This window comes from Mesoplodon bidens (assembly GCF_964165515.1).
Source record: "Mesoplodon bidens genome assembly, chromosome: 11".
Lineage (NCBI taxonomy): Eukaryota > Metazoa > Chordata > Mammalia > Artiodactyla > Ziphiidae > Mesoplodon > Mesoplodon bidens.
In genome coordinates, this window is record NC_138167.1 from 76,770,224 (window position 1) to 76,790,912 (window position 20,689).

The 20,689-nt window shown below is 42.0% G+C and overlaps 1 protein-coding gene and 1 long non-coding RNA gene across 5 annotated transcripts in view; one reads left to right on the forward strand and one right to left on the reverse strand.

The window, feature by feature from the left end:
* The window catches only part of LOC308624588, an 81,071-nt gene extending 76,288 nt beyond the window's left edge, over nucleotides 1-4,783 (reverse strand). For both annotated transcript variants that reach the window (XR_014016985.1, XR_014016986.1), the window contains exon 1: nucleotides 4,482-4,783. This is a non-coding gene — a long non-coding RNA (uncharacterized lncRNA). The remainder of the gene's footprint in view (nucleotides 1-4,481) is intronic.
* A 693-nt stretch (nucleotides 4,784-5,476) lies between these two features.
* The window catches only part of IGF1 (insulin like growth factor 1), a 75,703-nt gene continuing 60,490 nt past the window's right edge, over nucleotides 5,477-20,689 (forward strand). The window contains exons 1-3 of one of the 3 annotated variants that reach the window (XM_081247851.1): nucleotides 5,477-5,612; nucleotides 5,931-6,012; nucleotides 10,499-10,655. In XM_081247851.1, the coding sequence (XP_081103977.1) occupies nucleotides 5,581-5,612; nucleotides 5,931-6,012; nucleotides 10,499-10,655 (271 nt within the window). In that variant the 5' untranslated portion in view covers nucleotides 5,477-5,580. Of the gene's footprint in view, nucleotides 5,613-5,930; nucleotides 6,013-6,621; nucleotides 7,806-10,498; nucleotides 10,656-20,689 lie in introns of those variants that run through there. The other 2 variants (XM_081247852.1, XM_081247853.1) reach the window with 2 other exon arrangements.

Sequence of the window (20,689 nt, forward strand, 5' to 3'; positions counted from 1 at the left end):
TGTTTGTTCCATTGCTCTGGAGAACTCTGACTAATACAACTGAGTTTAAATATTTATTCTGAGCTCTGAGAAAAGCTGAGGCCTTTACCAAGGTGTTGTACAAAGGAGCAGAGTGTGTGTTTCCATGGCACACCTTCATTCCACCCTCAAGGGACTATGCTGGGCATAGGATGAGGTACAGTCTCCAAGGATATACGCTTCCCAAATGGATCATTCCCAAGGGTTCCCCTAGATTCTGTTTCTCCTCCTCAGTTGATTACTCAAACTTCTGTTTATGCAGGGAACCCTCACAGGAAGCAGTCTGAAATGTTTCTTAGCAGCCACCTTCAAGTAAAGAATCTAGGCTGGAGGCTATGTGCCCTGCTCTCAAAGAGCACAATAAAACTGCCTCAGTTGACCCACAGGAAGCATGGGACGTTCTGATGAACCAGTTTTTCCAGAAAGTTCAGGGCTCACCAGAATAAGACCTTTTTGCTTCAACCCTTATTGTGAAAATCTTTATCAAGTGTAATCATTTTGTTTTTCCATTAAAATTTACTTAACGAAGTATAAACACTACAATTAAATCTTTCAAAATGGAATCTCTGGCAAGATCATTGTGTGATCAATCTCCACCTTCGTTCTTACCCAGCACTACTCAGATTGGCCTAGGTTATAATGTAACCCAGGTCTGCTGCTGCATATTTACCTTGAGGCACTATGCCATTCCCAGAATTAATCACAGATTCAGTTACATACAAATCTTTGTTTACAAGAGAATCGTGAGGGAATTAGACTGTTCTCCAGTCTTACAGCTCTGTGAAGGCTACTGATGGGGAAAGGAGAGACTAAAGGGCCTCCACAGTGCAGGAGTCTGAAAGCATGGCTGCAGCATTATCTCCCACACCACAACACTGGGAACCTCTTCATTTCCATATAATTTTGTCCATGCTGCTCCCTCTGCCTGGAATAGCCTTTACTGGCTTTAAATAGAATTAAAAATGGAACCCCTTCCACTCTTACATGATTCTTTAATGCCATGTCTTTGACCATCAGTGTTAAAGCCCACATTTTGAACACTGATGTGGAAGAAAGAGTGTAGAACGGACAGGGGGACTGAATTTGAGCTTGGTTTGCAAGCACCTCAATTTGTTACATTAAAACAAGTCACTTTTCTATCCACCACTCCCCCACCCCTCATTTTTCTTATTTATAAAATGAAGAAGTTGGTCATCTCACTCTCAGAGAGTTTATTATCTTTTTTATGTGAAATAGTTTACCTTCATCATCATTTATTTTCCAGACTTTGATTCAACCAACAAAATGTTTGGAGCCCATACCAAGGTAAGCCCTGGGGGTAGAGCCGTGGAGACGCCATCCCTGCTCTCGTAAAGTTTATCATCTTCCTTTCTCCCCTTAGTACTCTTCCTTTTTTTAAAACTAGAGTGAATTAAATACCTAGCTTATTTGTTTCAAAAGATAAGTGCAATTTAAAGTATATTTGAATCCCGAGCTTTGCAAAACTCCCCACGCCTCCCAAATTCCGCACATCAACGGTGAAGATTGCGGTGGCAGTTTCCCCGAAGCCCACTAGAGGGCGCGCACATTTTTCGATTCCGAAAGAAAGCGTTCTTTGGGTACTTGCCCCTGAAATTTGGAATTGGTGTCTCCTTTCCTCACTTTCTTTTCAAGTTGGGGCAATTGTGGTGAGCCCTTAGGCTCTCTCACTCCACCAAGCCATCCTCGCCCCATGCAGTGACTCCTCATCTGCCATTACGAAGAATTCTTTTGCTACCCAAACCACAAAAGTTTTGCTTCTGACTGTTCTCAGCATTTGCCCTTTTGACATTTTAGAAGAAATAAGATCCGAGTTTGATGTTGAAAAGAAAGCATTGATTTCTTTAGTGGGAGGATTTCTTCTCCCTATTACTGTTTTCCCTAGCTGTGGGGAAAAAGCGCCTCTAAGGATTTAAAGCAGTTCCTTTGAGCTAAAGATCTTTCTGAGGGCTAACAGAGCTGCTTCTGAGCAGATCTTTTGGAGCTGACATTGGTCCCCTTGTTAAGCAGCCTGTTGTATTTTTGAGGCCCAGCCTTTTCCTCTGAGTTTTACATTCTGAATTGACCAGATCTTGATCTCAGACATTGGAGAATACTCTCCCAGACCAACCCTCCTCACAGACTGCGAGCCAAGAGACAGGCCCAGTACTTTACCCCAAGTTCTTTGCCTGGTGGGTGTCCCCAAAGCCTTAAACCTCACCCGTTATTTGGTTCCAAAGTCCTCTTACCCCCAGATATCCATCCTAAGCTTTTCGTAGGAGTCAGCACTGACATTAATGAAATAAATTGTAAGTCTGCCCCACTGCACATGGATATGAGATGACCTTTTGAATGAGCAACTCTGCCGTTGACATGGGGAGGATTGGGAACGTGGCTCGAGCAAAAAGAGTGGGGGGCAGGGTCTTGCCCACCCCTTTCTGTGAATCTCAATCAGCCTGCTCTTTAAGGAGATGAACGACTTTTTTTTTTTTTTTAAGAAAGGTGTCAGAAGTCTTCCGTGACTGCAGCTTTATGCAAATACGCTACTCAAGAAGAAGGCTTTAGGGGAGAGTTATTTATATCCCTCAGGCATTACACATGCAAAAGGTGAAACTGTGAATCTCTGCATTTCCAGGAGTGGATGTTCTCATGATGAGCACATCCTTGCTATTTTGGTGGCACACAATTCCCATATCTAACTGTCAGGTTGTTCCAGGCAGGAGACTACATAATCATTCAGTAATTTTAGAATGACCCTGTATGTTTCTCTCAAATGGGGCTTCTTGATCTGAACTTTTCCTAGGGATTAGATTTACTACCACCTTTGACCCTCTAGTAATAGGTGCATCCATCTCTTTTTCTCCTAAACAGGTGCAGGATTCAGTCATTAAAAAGTCATCATGTGGCACATTTATTGCCCTTTGGCTTTCATGTTGACTCCTGGAATTAGCCAAGAAAATGGCCATTTCCCTAGGAACTATTGCTCTGTTGCTGGCTCACCCTACCCAGAAATCTAGACCATTCTCCACATTGAAGTATACAATAATCACTTCAGGAAATTGCTTTCCCTGTTGGAAACTGAGAGCTCACATCGGAATGTTTCCACAGCACAGCTGATGATAATTACGACTCACTGAAATTTCAGTTTTCTTTGATTGTGACATAAAAACTGGGACATAAATTAAAACCCAATTATCCTTTAAGGGTAATTGGGGTTATAAAACCAAGAGACTGTGAATCAGTGTGTCGATAGTGCAGGAGCCCACTGTCGGATGGAACGGTATGCATTCTGTCTCCCGAAGCAGCCTTTTACATGAAATGGTTGGGGAGAAGGTGATCCGTTCACCCGGCATGCCAAAAGAGCCCATCAAACTGGGGTACAGCCTTGGAGAGGGCAGTGAGCTCCTAGGACATCTTGGAACGATTAAAACAAAGGAAAACTGCAATGGAAAAGTCACGGCCTTTACCTGTGAAGGTGCCCAGCAGTGGACCCAGGCACCCAGCGCCGAGACTCAGCGGGTACCTGACTGTGCACACGTGGAAATGGCAGATCTTTCTACGTGTGAGACAATCTACATTATCAAAGTCCATGAGAGGAAGTTGGACTTTTTTTTTTTTTTTTTCCCCACGAAGGATGTGATCTGCCAAAGCTGCGGGGGAAAAAAAACAGATCTTTTGTAAATCAGGTCCTAAGTTAAATGTGTGAAGGGGAGATAATTAAAGGAAGTCTTGGATTATTCTCGAAGTATAGGAATTACCCACACACCTACAGATGCCTCCCCGGCCACCTCTTTTTTTTTTTTTTCTTTTTGCGGTATGCGGGCCTCTCACTGTTGTGGCCTCTCCCGTTGCGGAGCACAGGCTCCGGACGCGCAGGCCCAGAGGCCATGGCTCACGGGCCCAGCCGCTCCGCGGCATATGGGATCCTCCCAGACCGGGGCACGAACCCGTATCCCCTGCATCGGCAGGCGGACTCCCAACCACTGCGCCACCAGGGAGGCCCCCCGGCCACCTCTTGATGATGCATATTTGTAGACTCTTTAGGTCAAATCGCATCCCCTGAAACTTCCCAACTTTGCACCCCAAAGCCTTTCATGACACACCCCTCCTCCCCCATCCTGGATTCTCAACAGGGTTTCACTTCCCTGTCTTTCCAGAGAAAGTGTGCGCTTTTCGTATTTTTAAAAGAGCACATACCCTCCACATGACAGCAGTTTTCCTCTCTCTCTCTGCCACTTAGCTGAAAGCCCCTGTGGGGCCTTGACTGTGATGCATGTAATTGGGCACATAGTAGGCACTCACTAACTGATGCTGAATATACTGCACCATTAAAATGGCATCACTCCGAACGTCTAACTTGTCTTTCTCGAAGGTAAACACTGCCACAAGTTATGAATCACAGAGAAGCCTTGAGCAAACTCAACCCCCTTTCAAAACCAATCGGCTTTTCCTTCGAGGGCACTCACCTTTGCACACAACTTCCTGGCCACAGGACAACATAAGGACCCAGACAAGGGTTTCCAGCAGACCTCTGTTTTGAGTCGACGCGTCAATATCACTGGGTCTCCTGAGAATCACGAGAGAGAAAGGCAAGGTCCAGACTGTTTCCACCGTCCCTGGGAAACCATGCCCCGAGAGACCTCTAGGGAAAGTGGGATGTCCGACCTGGGCTTTTGCAACCTTATTTCATAATCTACTTTCTTATCTCCTACTTCGCAAAACCAAAGAGAAATTGGTGCAAACTATATCGACAAAAGATCAGAACTTGATTCTCAATGGCAAAGGCAAGTATACATTATAAATAGCAAAACAGCTGGCTTGGACCATGTTGCCGGCCACTCATCCAGTTGAGAGATTTGAATGACATCATAACCCTTGAGAGGGTATTGCTAGCCAGCTGGTGTTATTTAGAATACACAAAAACTGGAGAAATAAAATGCACTCACGTGCGCACGCGCGCGCACACACACACGCACACACACACACTCAGGTTCAAGTTATGCAGAAAAATACGAACGACAGGAAAATCATTTTCCCCTCAGGTGCCCTTCCCCTGGGGTGAGGGTGGGGGTGGTAAGCAGCAGAGTAGAGGAAGGAAGAAAAAGATTTTGTTTTATTATTTCAGTTGGCTTTACAGCTCAGCAAAATCTTTGCCCTGTCGTGGGCAGAAAGCATTAGACAGTGTCCTAAAGGGAGCCAACTGCAAAGCTGCCCGCCCCTTTCCAGGTTCTAGGAAATGAGATCATTCCCCTCACTTGGCAACCAGGACGAGGGGTCATCCCAGCGCTGTCTTCCAATCTAGTTTACCCCAGTCATTTGAGGGTTAAAATTGTAGGGTATGTTTGAGATGGTCTTTTTTTCATTTCTTTTTTTTTTTTTAATTTTGCGTTGGTTCTGGAATATAAAATTGCTTGCCCATCCTCCAAGTATATTCCTTTCATACTGGTAAGGTGTATTAGCAGATGTGTGTGTCTTCCTGCCCAGTAGAAAGTTAATCAGAGGACAGCATTGGTATTTTAATGTCTGCTCACCCTGTCACTAACACGCATTCTTTTAAGGGAAAAAATGCTTCTGTGCTCTAGTTTTAAAATGCAAAGGTATGATGTTATTTGTCACCATGCCCAAAAAAGTCCTTACTCGATAACTTTGCCAGAAGAGGGAGAGAGAGAGAAGGCAAGCGTTCCCCCAGCTGTTTCCTGTCTACAGTGTCTGTGTTTTGTAGATAAATGTGAGGATTTTCTCTAAATCCCTCTTCTGTTTGCTAAATCTCACTGTCACTGCTAAATTCAGAGCAGATAGAGCCTGCGCAATGGAATAAAGTCCTCAAAATTGAAATGTGACATTGCTCTCAACATCTCCCATCTCCCTGGATTTCTTTTTGCCTCATTTATTCCTGCTAACCAATTCATTTCCAGACTTTGCACTTCAGAAGCAATGGGAAAAATCAGCAGTCTTCCAACCCAATTATTTAAGTGCTGCTTTTGTGATTTCTTGAAGGTAAATATTTCTTACTCTTTGAAGTCATTGGGGAATTTTCTTTAAACTGTGTACTGTTTGCTTCTGCTTAGAGATGTTCTTCACTTTAGAATTTTCATTGTTTCGGCACTGGGAGTTATTTATAAATTGCTGAATATGCAATTCTGTGGGATCTGAAAAAATAGCTCCGGGAGATAAATGCCTTTGCACAGATATCTGTATGAGTAAAAACTATTGCAAGGTACTTATGCTAAATCCTCCACTTCTGCAGGGCTTGAGTGGTGTCATTATAGAAGATTCCTTTAAATCCTGTCTATGGTTAAGGGCTATCGAGCATGGATATGAACTTTTGGATTTTTTTTTGCAGGTGCAGATGTTTTATTTTTAAGATCATGTTCATGTGTATGTAGGACTGTGTGTGTATGTATCTGTGTGTGTGTAACTTGTCAGGACTTTTATTACCAGGCATGCCACATATAAAGAGTTACATTTGAAATGATATTAAAGCTTTTAAATGTGATCTTTGGAGCGAAGGTCCCGGAACTCTCTGCACTTACGCCCAGAGAGTCAAAGTTAGAGTGAAGTTTACTTTGCTCTTCTGAAAAAGAACTCTTGCTGACCTTGCACATTCGTATAATTTAAACAAATGCATACTGTATATGGAAAGCGGAAACTTTCTAGCAACTGCTATTCCAAGTTTTTTCTTTTGAAGAGGATTCTCAGGGGCGAAGTTTGGACTAGGGGCTTTGTGTTGTAAAACTCTGATTTTGTACTCGGTGTTGTAAAGTCTCTTTAGGTAAATTTGGCTGGCGTTGTCAATGCACTGACTTCTCGTTTCCAATACTGGCCCTAGTTCAAGTTTCCATTCTCAGCAAAATTATATCTCTCAAGACTTGTGTTTTTCCAATTTGCAAGCGCTTTTAAGCCGCTGTCACTGGCTCCCCGATGCAATTGCCTGAGGGCTCAATTCATAAAACGTCCCTACCACTTAGTACGGTAATCATTTGCTGCTTTCAAATACTCCACCACTAGGACTTTTCTTAGTCAAGTAAGTGGCTTAGGAGTTAAGGATACATCCTTGTCAGGCACCTGATTCTGCTGCACTTGAGATGCCAAGATGCATGCCGGCTACCTTGCTTTTAAAAGAAATGAAGTCAATATACACATATGCTATGTGGTCTGATAGCTGGGGGCTTTGTCTCCCTGCTTAGATGATCTTAAAAGAGGCTGTGGAGTGTTATCTCTGTATTAATTACAAGTTTGGAAAACTCCAAATGAACTTTCCATGTTGTGTATGCTGAACTATTCAGAAGTAGAGCTAGCCGTAAGTTGTTGCTTTTTCCTGTACTTGGAGCAGGAAGTGGTTTGAGGGAGCTACGTGGTCTTTCAAACGTAATTCAATGAGTAAAGGTGTCTGCCAGGCAGAACTAGCAAGCTGATTGTACTCTGAGTCTCAAGATATTTCCAAGTGTTTGAATCAGAAGGAAGAGGGTACAGGAGAGGACTGAAGCTTGGGTCACTGTCCAGGGCGGCTACTATAGGCACACAGTGGAAATTGGTGGCTTGATCTGGAGGAAAAGATTGACTCGAATCCCAGCCGTGCAATTTGTTCATTGTCGGAATGGACAAAAGGCAGTTTACCCAGGCTCATAGCATACCTGCCTGGGTGTCCAAATGTAACTAGATGCTTTCACAAACTCCACCCACAAAGCAGCACATGCTTTTAAGTCCTCAGTTTATTCACATCAGTCTCATAATACCCACCCTGACCTGCTGTAAAAGATCTGGAACAAACAAAAATGGTTACACCTACAGTGAGTATTTTCTTATGACTATTGCCCTCAAATTTTGCTGGGCATTTCTGTCGTAGCCCAAACATCTGGAATCAATTGATATTCCATTTATTTAAGATAAAAAGAAAGGTCTTAAAGTTTGGATTTGTGAATGATTTTTGAGAAAGACTGCTCTGCAATTTTTTTCTTTTTTCTCTTCTCTTTCTTGTTCTTCCTTCCTTTCTCTCTCTCAGATCTTTCCTTTCTCTCTCTTCATTTCTTTTGTGTTTGGAAAAATAAAAGGCCCAGGAAATGATGAACATATGGGGCCACTTGTTTCAAACTTTTAACTCCTAAGCAAGTTCCTTATTGTTTTCTTTCCGGGGAACATAATGTGATAAATTCTCTGGTTCTCTGTGGGTGTACTGGACTGTTCTCTGAACTAAAGGCGAATGCACTAGAGGTTCTATCTTGTCCTAGAACTATAAGTGCTGATATTTATCTTAGAACATAACTCAGCAAAGAGAAAAAAAAGAAAGAAAAAGAAAGGAAAAATCTGTAAAAAAATAAATCTTAAATTCTTAAATGCTAGAGATTTATATGTATTGCTGGGTTTAAATGTGTCATATAAAATAAATAACTACTAAAATATAATTTTGACCTCTAATGAAGTTCTCAATTCACTAAGGCTCTAAGCTGAGTACCTCTTCCCCTGGATTTCACGAGAACTGAAGAACTTGAAGGCATCTACAGTTGCAGGTGCTTGGCCTTAAGCATCACTATTAAATCAACAGAGAAGGAGGGATGGAGAAATAGGATTGGCAAAATAACATACATTCTAGAACTGGCCCATTGCCAGAGTGTGGGGTATGTTCAGTAAGATCAATTGAGTTTTCTCTTTTGAAAAGGACAAGGAAGTCCAGTTGGGTTGGACTGGCTGAGATTTCCACTGGAAATATTGAAAGGGAAAACTCCCACCAATTATTATTTTATAACTAAGGAAGATGAGGATTGGATGACTTGTTTCTAGCAGTCTCCGTGGCTTTGGCTACATGGGGGTGGAGGGTTTCTATGAACAGGTCCTATGGAGAAAATGGAAGAAATGTTCCATCAAGCTTTCACCTCCTCTTCTATTTTATGTCCATTATTTATGAGGATTTGCAAATAGAGGAGGCTTTTCATCTTCCACAGTTTTACAAGCATTAACTAAATATTTACATTGTGTTAACGAGAGTCAGGGGTTTAGGGGTTTTTTTCTCAATTGCTGAGCTGAAAGTCTGGCCACAAAAATGGAAACCTTAATTACAATGATGGAGCAAACTTTCCCGCTGATGTAGAGAGCCATTAAGTTAAGAGTCCATGGAGGGCAAGGAAGGTGGTTGGAAAATAAATGACTGAGTCTGTTTCTCCAAAAGTGATGGGGTTAAATGGACCTGCCACCACTAGGAGGTTCAGAAAAGCCTCTTTTCATAATGATAGCTTCCAGCTTAACTACATGACCTTTTGATAGGGTCCCTCGCTTAACATTCTGTCACTGACTCTGCTGATGCTGCTGAGAGCGAATGCATCTGAGGGGGGTGAAGCTACTCACCTTGGGAGGCTTCCTAGAAGAAACCACATCTTGGTGCCACAAGTAGCAATATGGAAAAACTTAACGATCACCTTTGCATTGTTTCTACTGCTGAGAGTAAGGATGGAGACTTGAGCCACAGGAATCCTGCTTCTGGCAGGGCTGCCATTTGGATGTCTATCATTTGCTAAGTCAAGCCAACCAGGGGTTCCTGCTATAAAATGGTTACAGTGACACATAAGTCCCTCCAAGAGATGAAGTCAGAATTCCTGTGACTTAAAAAAAAAAAAAAGGCTTTTGCAGGTTTTGAGCCCAGTGCCCTGTTCATGGAAGGCACAGTCCACGTGTGTGTTGATCTGATACTGAGCTTACACGAGGGGCTTTAGAATGAAGAAGGCGTGGGGTCTACTTAGCATAAGCCAATTTCCTTCCTAAATCCTCACATTTTTCCCATTCCTGATTTTTAACTTCTACTTGTAGTTATTAACTGCTGATCTTCCCCAGGTAAGAAATCTCAGTCTCTCTTTCTCTGCCTGTGTTTCTCTCTGTCTCTTTCTCTCAAGTGAAAAAAAAAAAAAACTGTAATGATATATAGTATTTTCACAAGTTCTTTTTCAGCTGCAGTAAATTCTCTTTAATCAGTAGCTGGGGAATGATGTTCTGGTTAATTTAATATTCTGGTCGATAATGAATGCACATGCTATCTGTGGATGGCCAATCTTGAGAGAACTTAAATTAATAAAACATATTTGGCTCCAAATCTGGACTGAGCACAATTTAACCTTTGATGATTCCAAAGGTTTACCAGGATCTCTGAGCGGTGTGGGATCCCACTGCAATAATAGCATCTTTCATGTTCACATAGTAAATGTTTCTAGGTATTTTATCTCACTGAATTGTAATAGGAACCCATAAAGAAGGGGTTCAGGAAGGACTTCCCCAAGGTTCCACAGTAGCAAGAGGATTAAACTCAGGTTGCTTGATGCCAAGACCTGCTCAGCCCTCGCTGCCCTGCGGTCACGCACACACCTTGTTGCACTTCGGAGCGGGTAGTTTTGATTAATGACAGGAATGGAGAGCTGAGGGTAAAGGCACCCCTGCCTCACCCCCGTCTCCTGGCAAGGACCCAGGAGGAAGCATGACCCTCCTTCTGCTTCTTCGGCAGGTAAAGATGCACATCACGTCCTCCTCGCATCTCTTCTACTTGGCCCTGTTCTTGCTCACCTTCACCAGCTCTGCCGAGGCTGGACCCGAGACCCTCTGTGGGGCTGAGTTGGTGGACGCCCTTCAGTTCGTGTGCGGAGACAGGGGCTTTTATTTCAGTAAGTAGCCTCCTTCTCACTGCTCTGTGGATTTACAACCGCAGGGAGTGTGTGAAGAACTGAATGACTGCCCACGGCTGGCAGCCGTCCTCAGCCTCCGAGATTCCTCACCTTAAAGCGAGCCTAGTGTTTCAGTGGGGCTGTGGCACGTTTTGCAGATTTCAGATGGAATTTTCCTCCTTAGCAGTTTGTCTTTTAACGACTTCCCACTGAGCTTTCCTGCAACTATGCTGCTCTACCCTCACTCTTCCATTCCTTCCAGTGAAAAGGTGTGACAAAATGGCCCTGGAGGATTAAGGTTTCAGTTTTTGAGATCTGTGAGTGCACGTGGCAACAGACGTGAACATGTAGGGCTGTTTTAAGTGCTAGGTTATTTGGAGGAAACTAGGAAGTTGGACTTGGGCAAAGAATGGAGGGGCCCTTCCCAGACGTCTCCATGTGATATGAAATCACCAGGAACACACAGAAGGTGAACCTTGCTGAAAGGCACGTTTGCAAATACACAGGCTCTCACTCAGTGCAAACTGAAATGCTGAATTAATTTGCCCTCCATTCAAACTGACCTTGAGTCTTTGTTATTGCCTTCCTTTGACATCGCTCTTCTCTGGGGCTCTCCAGTGATGTCTCCATCTGGAAAAGGGTTTCTGACAAGTGCAAGGTCACTTATCCCATAAGTAGGTCTCAGGTGATTAAAAAGTCAACAGTCAATAAAAAGTAGACAGCCAAGTCCACACTTGCAAATAAATAATAAACACAAACAAGAGTCCATGCTACCTGAGGGAACAGATCATTTAAAGAACCTACCTCAGAGGCATCTGTCTCATTGTATACTACAGGACACTGATGGAAAGCCAGATGCTCATTCTGTATAATTCTTTGGAAGTTTAGAGAGTTTCAGGAAACTGACTCTCAGGTCCTCAGGACCATGAATCATTCTTAGAGGTTCATATCGCTTAAGTGTAGACAGCTTACCTCAGTTACCCACTAGGCTTTGAATAGCTCCTGTGATGACTCACAAACTTCAAGTCTCTCTCATCTCTTTCCCAGGAAGGGGTGTGTGCGTGTGTGTGTGTGTGTGTGTGTGTGTGTGTGTGTGTGTGTGTGAGACTGGAAGGAGGGGTCTGTGTGTAGCAGTCCGGGATGAGTACGGAGCATGGGAAGGAAGAGGCTGATAGGCGTGTTGATGGTCTGTACTCATTGTAGATCTGGTGACAAATAGCTTTTCAACAACTAGTGACAGAAAGTGAGAAGTGCTTTCTACTCTTTGAATGGGCAAATTCGCACTTTCTGTTTCCAGCCAATGCTTTGAGTGAATTCATTTATTTTTCTGGCAATAAAGCGATTCTATCCCATTCTCTGTTGCTATGCAGATGAAAGCCTTCATTGGGTGAGTGCTTTTCAAATAGCAGGCTTGTTTTACCTTCAGAATATCCTGAGGAAGGCAAATGTGTCACATCAACATCACCCAACGATGGGTTGTCACTATTCTTTACTTTGCTACTACTGATCCACATTTTAAAAGATGGATAAGTGTTTCTCACTTATTATGCCCAAGAGGATTTTTTTTGTCTTGATAATCCATTTGTGCCATTTCCTTTTACCCAGTTCACTAAGTGATTGCCAAGCCCCCAAGTGTCTTGTGTTATGTGCCAGGTTGAATTGTGATGTTCAGAGTGACATGCTCCAGGATTTCCATGCACAGTGCATGGAAACTGGATCTTTCTATGACTGTGATGCTTGCATTACATGATTGAAAATGAGAATGGAAAGAAATAATTTGGTCCCAAGTAACCATATGATACTTATATATGTTCACACAGATAGTTAAGAGTATTGGACAACTGTGGTGGAAACTGATTTCAACGCACTGAAAGGCATTCTGTTACTCCAAGGATCAAAGTTTAGCAAATGGGTTTTAATTCCATTTTAGTAACTTGAAAGGGGAAGGTTCTACATGGCAACTCTTAATGTTTAGAGTATGACTTTGGATAGAAAGTGGTTTCATAAATTGTGTTTTATTATTATTGAGAGTCTAGGTTTCATAAGTTCTGCCTTATAGAACTCCATGACTTAATGTAAATTATTTGTCTGACATAAACCCTCATGCACCAAAGTATTCTTATTAACTCTCTGGTCAACTGGACTAGCCTTTTTGCCCAAGAGAAGTTAACCCCTTTAAATTTTTTAATTCAAAACATTGATGGAGCATCTGCTATGTGTAAGACACAGTACGAGGCATGAGTGAGATACCTAGAGATGAATGAGAGATTAACTTTGCCTTCAAGGAACTCACAGTCTAGTTGGGAGATTAAAAAAAAAGTATCAATATTATCAAGTGTCACAGAGAAAACTAATCATGGAAGAATAGATTATAGTCCTTTATGCTTTTCCTGAATACTTTTCCCCAGTTTTTGAAATCACCTAACCCGGATCAGCCCTCTCAATGGGCTCCTTGATATCAAAGGCCATATTTATTTACCATTGAATCCCAGTATCTAGCTCAATGCCTGGCTGATATAGCTGCAGCTCTAATTTGATTGTTGAACTGGCAGGACTGAATTGAACGGAATCCAGCTGAATGGAATGGCATGACTTGTTTGGGATCTTAGTCTTCAGAATCATCAAGAATTAGGTTTGTCAGGTACTTTGGACAATTCTCACCTCATATTTACCCACCTATTTGATAAAACTTTTCTCAACTGAATACAGTGTATACTAACAATGACTTAGAGGCGGCATTTTGGTCCTCCCCAAGCTACGCTGATGGTCTGTTTTGTGTCTGAGCCAATTATTCTTACAGGCATTAACTGTTGTCAACAAATTTTATTGAGTTTCCTTTTTGTCCCCTGAGATTTACTGTGTGTGGAGAAGTCAGCTTTAAGCATTTACAGCCTTTGAAATACTTTTTAGAGGAAAGCAGTCTTCCCTACCTCTATCCTCTGTCAATCGACTCTTATTATATTTTTTACCCTTATTTTCAAAGTTTTATTGCGGCTGTGTGTTTCATTTTAAGCCACTTCAAATCCATTTTGAATGTATGGATTTTTTCATAGTGGAAGGGGGTTTCTGATCTTAGTTTGAAACACAGACATCTAAAAGAAAATTGCCTCCATATCTATCTTTTTTATTGGGCTGGAACATTTAACAAGGAGAGTTTTTAACCCTATTAGAGACAGAACTGTTCTGAATAATTTTTTTTGTAATGCTTATTTTGCATAGATTAACCCAGTGTCGTAAATGAGTTCCTATTTCTGTACAAGCCCAAGTTCCACTAGAGCACAGGGGAAGCCACCTTCTGGATTATTTGCTTTGTGAACATCTTCCCAGCATAAGTGAAATAGTTCCTCTATAATAATGCAGGTTCCCCAGACATTTTATGCAATGAAATTTGCAAAGAAGAGCTAACTACTGATTCTTCCCTATGTATCATAGTAAGAGAGCATATCAACCAGTTTCATACTTTCATAGTCTTGGGAGGAAAATGGTGGCATAATGGAGCTGGCACACTGGGAAAGAGCTAGCTATAATCTTACCAGATTGATGGAACCCTCATAGAGAGCAGCTTGTTATAACCTCGCTGTGCATGGAACAAAGCAAGAGGAAAAGAGCTTCAAGTGAAATAGGAGAAGCTAAGCTTGCCATAGATATAATTTTTGACAGTCATGGTGATTAACCATTTTAACATGCGCTTTAGAGGCTTGTGGAATTTCTCTCCTTGAAGATACTTTAAAAATTGATGGACAACCAACCACCTTGGATGGTTTCAATTAAGAGCAACCAAAGGAAAGCAAGTTTCTGGGGTCCTTTTTAGTTTTAAGAGTCTATAAACAGTCCCTTAAATAAACTGTATATGCTTTACCTCGGCGGTCTGGGAAAAAGGAGAAGTAAATCAATTAGAAAGGAAAGTTGGATGCCCTTTTGGCTATTCCAGATTTATAGCTTTTGTAAAACATACCTCTAATGCATAGTTATTAAGAACAGGTCTGAATAAATGAATGGCATTCTTCATGTGTTAGAACATACTGTTTTATAAAGAGTTTAAGTAAAACTTTGCAATGAATTTCATTGTTATTGATTGCAACAACCTTCCTAGATCGAAGTTATTATTATTAACTCAAGCTTCTTTCATTTGAAATATAGTGCTCAGAAAACTACTCCCAGACCTGTCATTCATTAGCTGTATGACTTTGGCAGGCATTTAAACTTCCTGAGCCAAAATGTCCTTGTCTATAAAACAAGGGGATTTTGTTAAAGTAAATGACCTCTTCTAACTTTAACAGACTCGTAGTCTAGGTTGTAATTAACAAGGATTTGGTGCTATTCAAGAAAGGAGAACCTTGGATTTAAATAGTGACCGAAGAACATTTAGACCCCTTTATCTTCTCCACGTAGTTTCTTTTCCTCCCCAAAGACAGGCGATCCCACCTACTTAAAGAAAGAGGAGCCAGCTTCTTTGTTTCATTTTGTTTTAAGCTGGGTTCCAACCCGTCGGGGATGAAATAGAAGCTCCGACATGACCAAATACATGCAAGTCATCTGGCCAAGGGGGCACACACCTCATGAAAACAGATTGCCATTTTTCCTTACTAGGAAGGATGAGCTGACCGTTCTCATCTTTACATCTTCTCACTCTCCTGAACGTGAGGATGGTAAGTAGGTCATTTTTTAGCTGCCCTGTATTAAATTAGAGGGGGCAAATTAGAATCTATAGGCTTCTAAACCTTGGCGAAAAGCCTTTTCCCAGCCTATTGAGACTGCCTTTCCATTAAAGGAGAGTGCACCACTGGGGACACCCAAAGACACACTCACCCACCATTAGCATTGCTGTCAGTGGGGCTGGATTTGAGCTGCACCATTTGCATTCCTTGGCTTGGCACCCCTTAGACAGCCAGCCGTGCATTTGTATGACAGCTGGTCAAGCTTTTCTCTTTGAAACTAACTGGAACATGTGGGATTTGATCTTGGCCCTGGCCTCATTAGCACCACTAAGCTAATAGGCCACAGATATTCTTAAAGAAAAACAATGAGTTTTTTTTATTGACCCTAAGTGCTTTGCTACTATTTAAAAATGCCCAAGGGGACCAGTCTGGGCAACCAAGGGACTGCTAAGAAAGTGATGATTTCTGGGCAAATTCAGAAAATAATTTGCATTTTCCTGACATTGTAATGCTCTTTGAGACCATGTTCTCCCTGATGGATAATTACAAGAAGCAGGAGCGGGAAGGATTCAAGACCAAGCATGGTCTCTGTTGCAAAGAATCCAGGGTTTGAATCCCAGCTCTGAAACTTACTTGGTGGGTGGCACTGAGCAAGTAACTTAACCTCTTTTTTCCTCAATTTGCTCATCTATAAAACAGGGCCTACATCATAAAACTGGTTAATATATTAGAACATATTAAATTAGAATTCTGCCTGGCACATAGTACCCATCATAAACACATTAGCAATTATATTTATTTACTCTCTTCTGGGATCATTTGCAGAGTCTATTGCAAAGGTAGAGGTATCTGGGCAGCCCAATTCATTATACACTCATTTCTCTCTACAGGGGCAGCTGATAAAACCTGTTGCTAGTAGTAGCAGTTACATAGTAGTTCAGTAACACAAAGGATGCCTTATGTTTGACTAGTATATTCACTTTTTCAAAATCCAGCTGTATCAGCTCTCTCCCTTTGTCTTTACCCCAGTCTTAGACGGCAAGAATTATTGCTTAATCAGACAAATGAGAAATGTGAGACACTGAGATTTTGTGACTTACCTCACTGGATGGATCCAGAACCAAAGTCAAGGTCTCTTGTCATCAAGAAGCATGTTCATCTGGCCATTCACATTGTTTAAAGGTCCAAAGTGTTATAGCATAGGGAGATGCTTCCAAAAATCCCAGGCTTCTCTAACAGGTCAAGAGCAGGAACCCCTCAGTTCAGTGTGAATTCTGAACACTTCTTTGAAAGGAGGCTTGAGGGAGACATCCATGTAATGTCCCTACATTTCTAGAAAAACTTAGAAAATACTAATAGAATTTCCTCAGGGTGCACAAGAAAAGCTTCTTTGATTAGAGGCTGCTGCTGTTCAAGACCCTTCACAGACTGGACTGCCCTCAGACAAAACACTGCAGCTCACCTGTGAGCAGGAGGATATGCCTTATGATCTGTGGGACCCTCTCCTCTGGCCAACTTCAAGTTTTCTTCTTTCTCTGCCGGCACACCTCAAGTGCTTTATTTCTAGCATCTATGAGTTCTGCTGGTTTTTCTCAAAGACCTACTGAAGAAAGGCTGTTTATTGGACCAAGGATCATTCTCTGAGTGCTATAAGAGAGGTGGTAAAGGAGAGGTGGTCACAAGGCACCATAGGCCTGAGAGTGAGCCAGGCAGGAAGAGTCTTCCCCAACTTGGCCATGAAAGGAGCTGTGGGAGCAGCCAGGGGTTTGGATGGGAGGCTCCCATCTGTGCAGGTGCCCCTCAACCAGTTGCTTGAAGACCAATAGTATTGGAAGTTTTCAGAGCTTCAGTGGTTGGCGGGTGCATATCTCCATTTTGGATCCAAAAGATAGTGTTGGTGTTCTCCAAACCCTCTGGGCCTCCATATACCTAGTCCAGACATCATGTACCATGCCAGCATTCCTCAGGACCTCTGTAAAGAGCCGACCTCATCCCTCTAAGCAGACTTTCTTCCGATTTCACAGCCCATACCAAAGAATTAGACACACTGCAAACAGGCACGAGATCTCTCCCAAGGAGATTTCTCATTGTTCTCAATAATGGGCTACAAAGCCTTTCCTCTTTTATGCAGCCAGAGTCTTTGACAACCAGAGTAGCAAAAAAATTGTTTCTGCACTGAGCTGTTGCCCTGGCAGAGTTCCATCCTACACCTCTCCATGAAACATCAGCAAGCTCTTACATCACAAAGAATTACTTTTGGTTGCCTGGAAAGTTCAAATCCCCAGGCCTTATTAGCTGTTAGACTAAGGAGATGACAACAGAGCATTTCACTTGTCTTTATCTATATGCGAGATCATGTTTAAAACATAGCAAAGAGCTGTTATTTGACATGCGATTCCTTAACTGCAGCAAGTCGTATGCCTATTTAATGCATTGTTTAGTCTCACATTGGCTAAAGCCACTTAAAGAAGCACTTGGCAAGCTCTGGCTTTTCATTCTTGGCATAGCTGCCCTTCTTACTTTTTCACTGAACCTTAAATACCAAGAAAAACCGTTCCCTTACTTTACATCTGGCATGTTGCTTTATGCAATTGGCCAGAACTTTTGCACGTGGCCCTCTGCATTTGTCCTAAGGTAATTAATGGCTTTGCAATATTTGATCAGCAACAGCATGGACACAAAGAGAAGTTGTGCAACCAGCAGAGACCACACGGTCTTTTAAATGAAAACCTCTTGCATTAAATGCTCAGGTGTTCTGTAGGGATAAGAGTTTCCATGCCCCCAAAACAGCAACAATAACAACAACAACAACAACAAAAATGGACAAGCTGAAGCCCCTGGGAAGACACCCAAGAACCTGATTCTTGATTAAGTATACATCTCTCTAATAAAACTACCTAAATGTTTAAAGGAAGTAAAATTGAAATTGTTGTAAGCTTGGAAGCCCTTGAAAAATAATCTAGTCAAACATCAACAGTGAAACTGAGAGAGAAGGGACATGTCCAAGGCCATGCTTCTAATCAGTGGCAGAAGTAGGAGATATTCTTGATTCTGTTTCCTGAGTCCATGTGGTGTTCCACCTTTAGCTTCAATGGACCATGCCTATGTCTAAGTTACCTGGTAAATTTAAATGATCAGGAGAGGCCTCCAATCAAGCTCATCCAAATGAACATAGATCTTGGTGGCGCTCTCATTCCGATAAATTCACCTGAAACTGAAGCTGACACCGTTGTTCCCCTGCTGTAGAAATTTGTACAACCTAAGGGGATTCCCTGCCCGCTTCCTATACAATGCACTAGGCCTTTCAATATGCTTTGGGCATTCCAAGTCCACTTCAGGTCATGATTTAGACTATTATTGTATATTATATTATTCTGACTCTTTGGTCACTCTCTCCAATGTCAACTTGGGTAGAACTGCTTTGGAATGACTTAGCAAAGCTGTGCTCCTGGAAAATCTGAAACAGCCTGACGAGTCGTTGGATCAGCTTTTTTACTGGAGATTTCTCTGAGAGCCCTAAGCCAAAAGAAATTTACACCTGATTTTTTTGCAGATTTCCAAGCAAATACTCTGTGAATCTCCTCAGATTTTCCTCTTTCACCTGTGGTCTTTTTGAGGTAGTAGAAAGGCTGTTGGAAGGCGCTTTTAAACTTTGAGAATTTGTTAGTCATGGAGTCAATTCTGTGAGTATTTCTGGGAAGATGGTCCTACCTCTGTGCCATTTACCTTGATGAAATGGGTCTTTCATCAGAGGCAAGTGATGAAGAAAGTCTGTACTGAGCCAACCCACATGCAACCAGCTCCTGATTATCTATGAAACTGGGGAAAGGAACACCAAGGGTGGGAATTCTGGGTTCAGCTGATTTGGGGACACTGTACATTTCAGCCTCCTCATTCCTCCTTCCTCCCTGCCCTCAGCCCCAGCCCTTTTGTGAGACCAAGTGGCATGTTTTAAAATTCTACTTTATTCTCCTATTCACCCCTCATGTCCCCCAGCAGTGCCATTGGCATTGGGATTTCTCAACCTCAGCACTATTGACATTTTAGGCCAGATAATTTTTTGTTGGGGGAGAGGGACTGTCCTGTGCATTGTAAAATATTTGGCTTCTACCTTCTAGAAGCCAGTAGTCCCCTCCTCCAAGTGTGACAATCAAAAACGTCTCCAGACATTGCCAAATTCCCCTGGGGAGTGGGGTGCAAAATCACACTTCATTGAGAACTACTGGACTCCAGAAAAAAAGCAACTAGAGAGATGGGAAAGCCATGAGTGAAGGTGACACACAAACTAATTATCAGTCACTGGTTAATGGGGTCTATGGTCCATTGCCCAGAGTAAAGCAATGAGAAGAGTTACTAGGGTTTTGAAGGCTCCTCTACGAAAATAAAAAGCTCTTCCTATAGGCCATCAAAAAAGGTGTTTGTGGGTCCTCCCTTTCATCTGATAGCTATGGAATTCATTTATTTTAGTAACAGCAGTAAGGGAAGGCAGAAATGATGTAGAGCAAAGCTGTGTGCTTAGAAGTTTGATTGTGACCACCTGGAACAAATGAAAAAAAAACAAAAAAAAGCTGCTTCTCTTTGACCTCAGTATTTGCGGCTGTTCCCTTCTTGGTCATATAATAAATAAGCTCTCAGTTCAGAGTGAAAAAGCCTGGTTCAGAGGAAAGGGACACAGTTTTTCTTTTCCCTTCTTGTGTCTTTCCTATCTGAGTATCATCACAGTCATTTTATTGTCTATAAACAGTCCCACCAGAAAGTAGAAAAAGAAGATCAATGAAGTATTAGTTTGGAAATCAGAGTTCCACATTTGGGCCTAGCCCAGCTCCCTCAACAGCTCTATGACCTAGGAGAAGCCACTTAATTTCCTTGGGTCTTACATTCCTCATTTGTAAAGTAGGAATAAAAATATTATACCTCAACGGTTTGTTAAGGCTCAACTATAGAGGAGCTTGGAAACTGAAAGGGCAACCAAATGTGTTGCTATTAGTGGACTGAATTGAATATTCACCCTGCCTTGTCCCTCTAATCACCATCCACAAATTAGTTCAGTGGTTTGACTTCAACTTTTAGTGACATTGAACCATTAGTTCAATGGTTCTGCAATAATTTTAATCTAGAAAAGCTAATTTGGCAGTGTATCTTCTGAACCTTATTAATTAAAAATAAAAGCATGCTGGTATCTTCTATCCACCTATCACTTTGCATTTAGACCACCCAAGAGTCTATTAATAGATCTTCAGAATGCTTACTCAGTATTACTGTTTATGTCCTCATTGGAGGAAGCAGAAAATAGATGGGACCTATCACTTTACCACAATGAGCTTGCTTAAAGAGTTAGTTTCCACACAGTGGTGAGATAGTCACTGAGGTTATCAC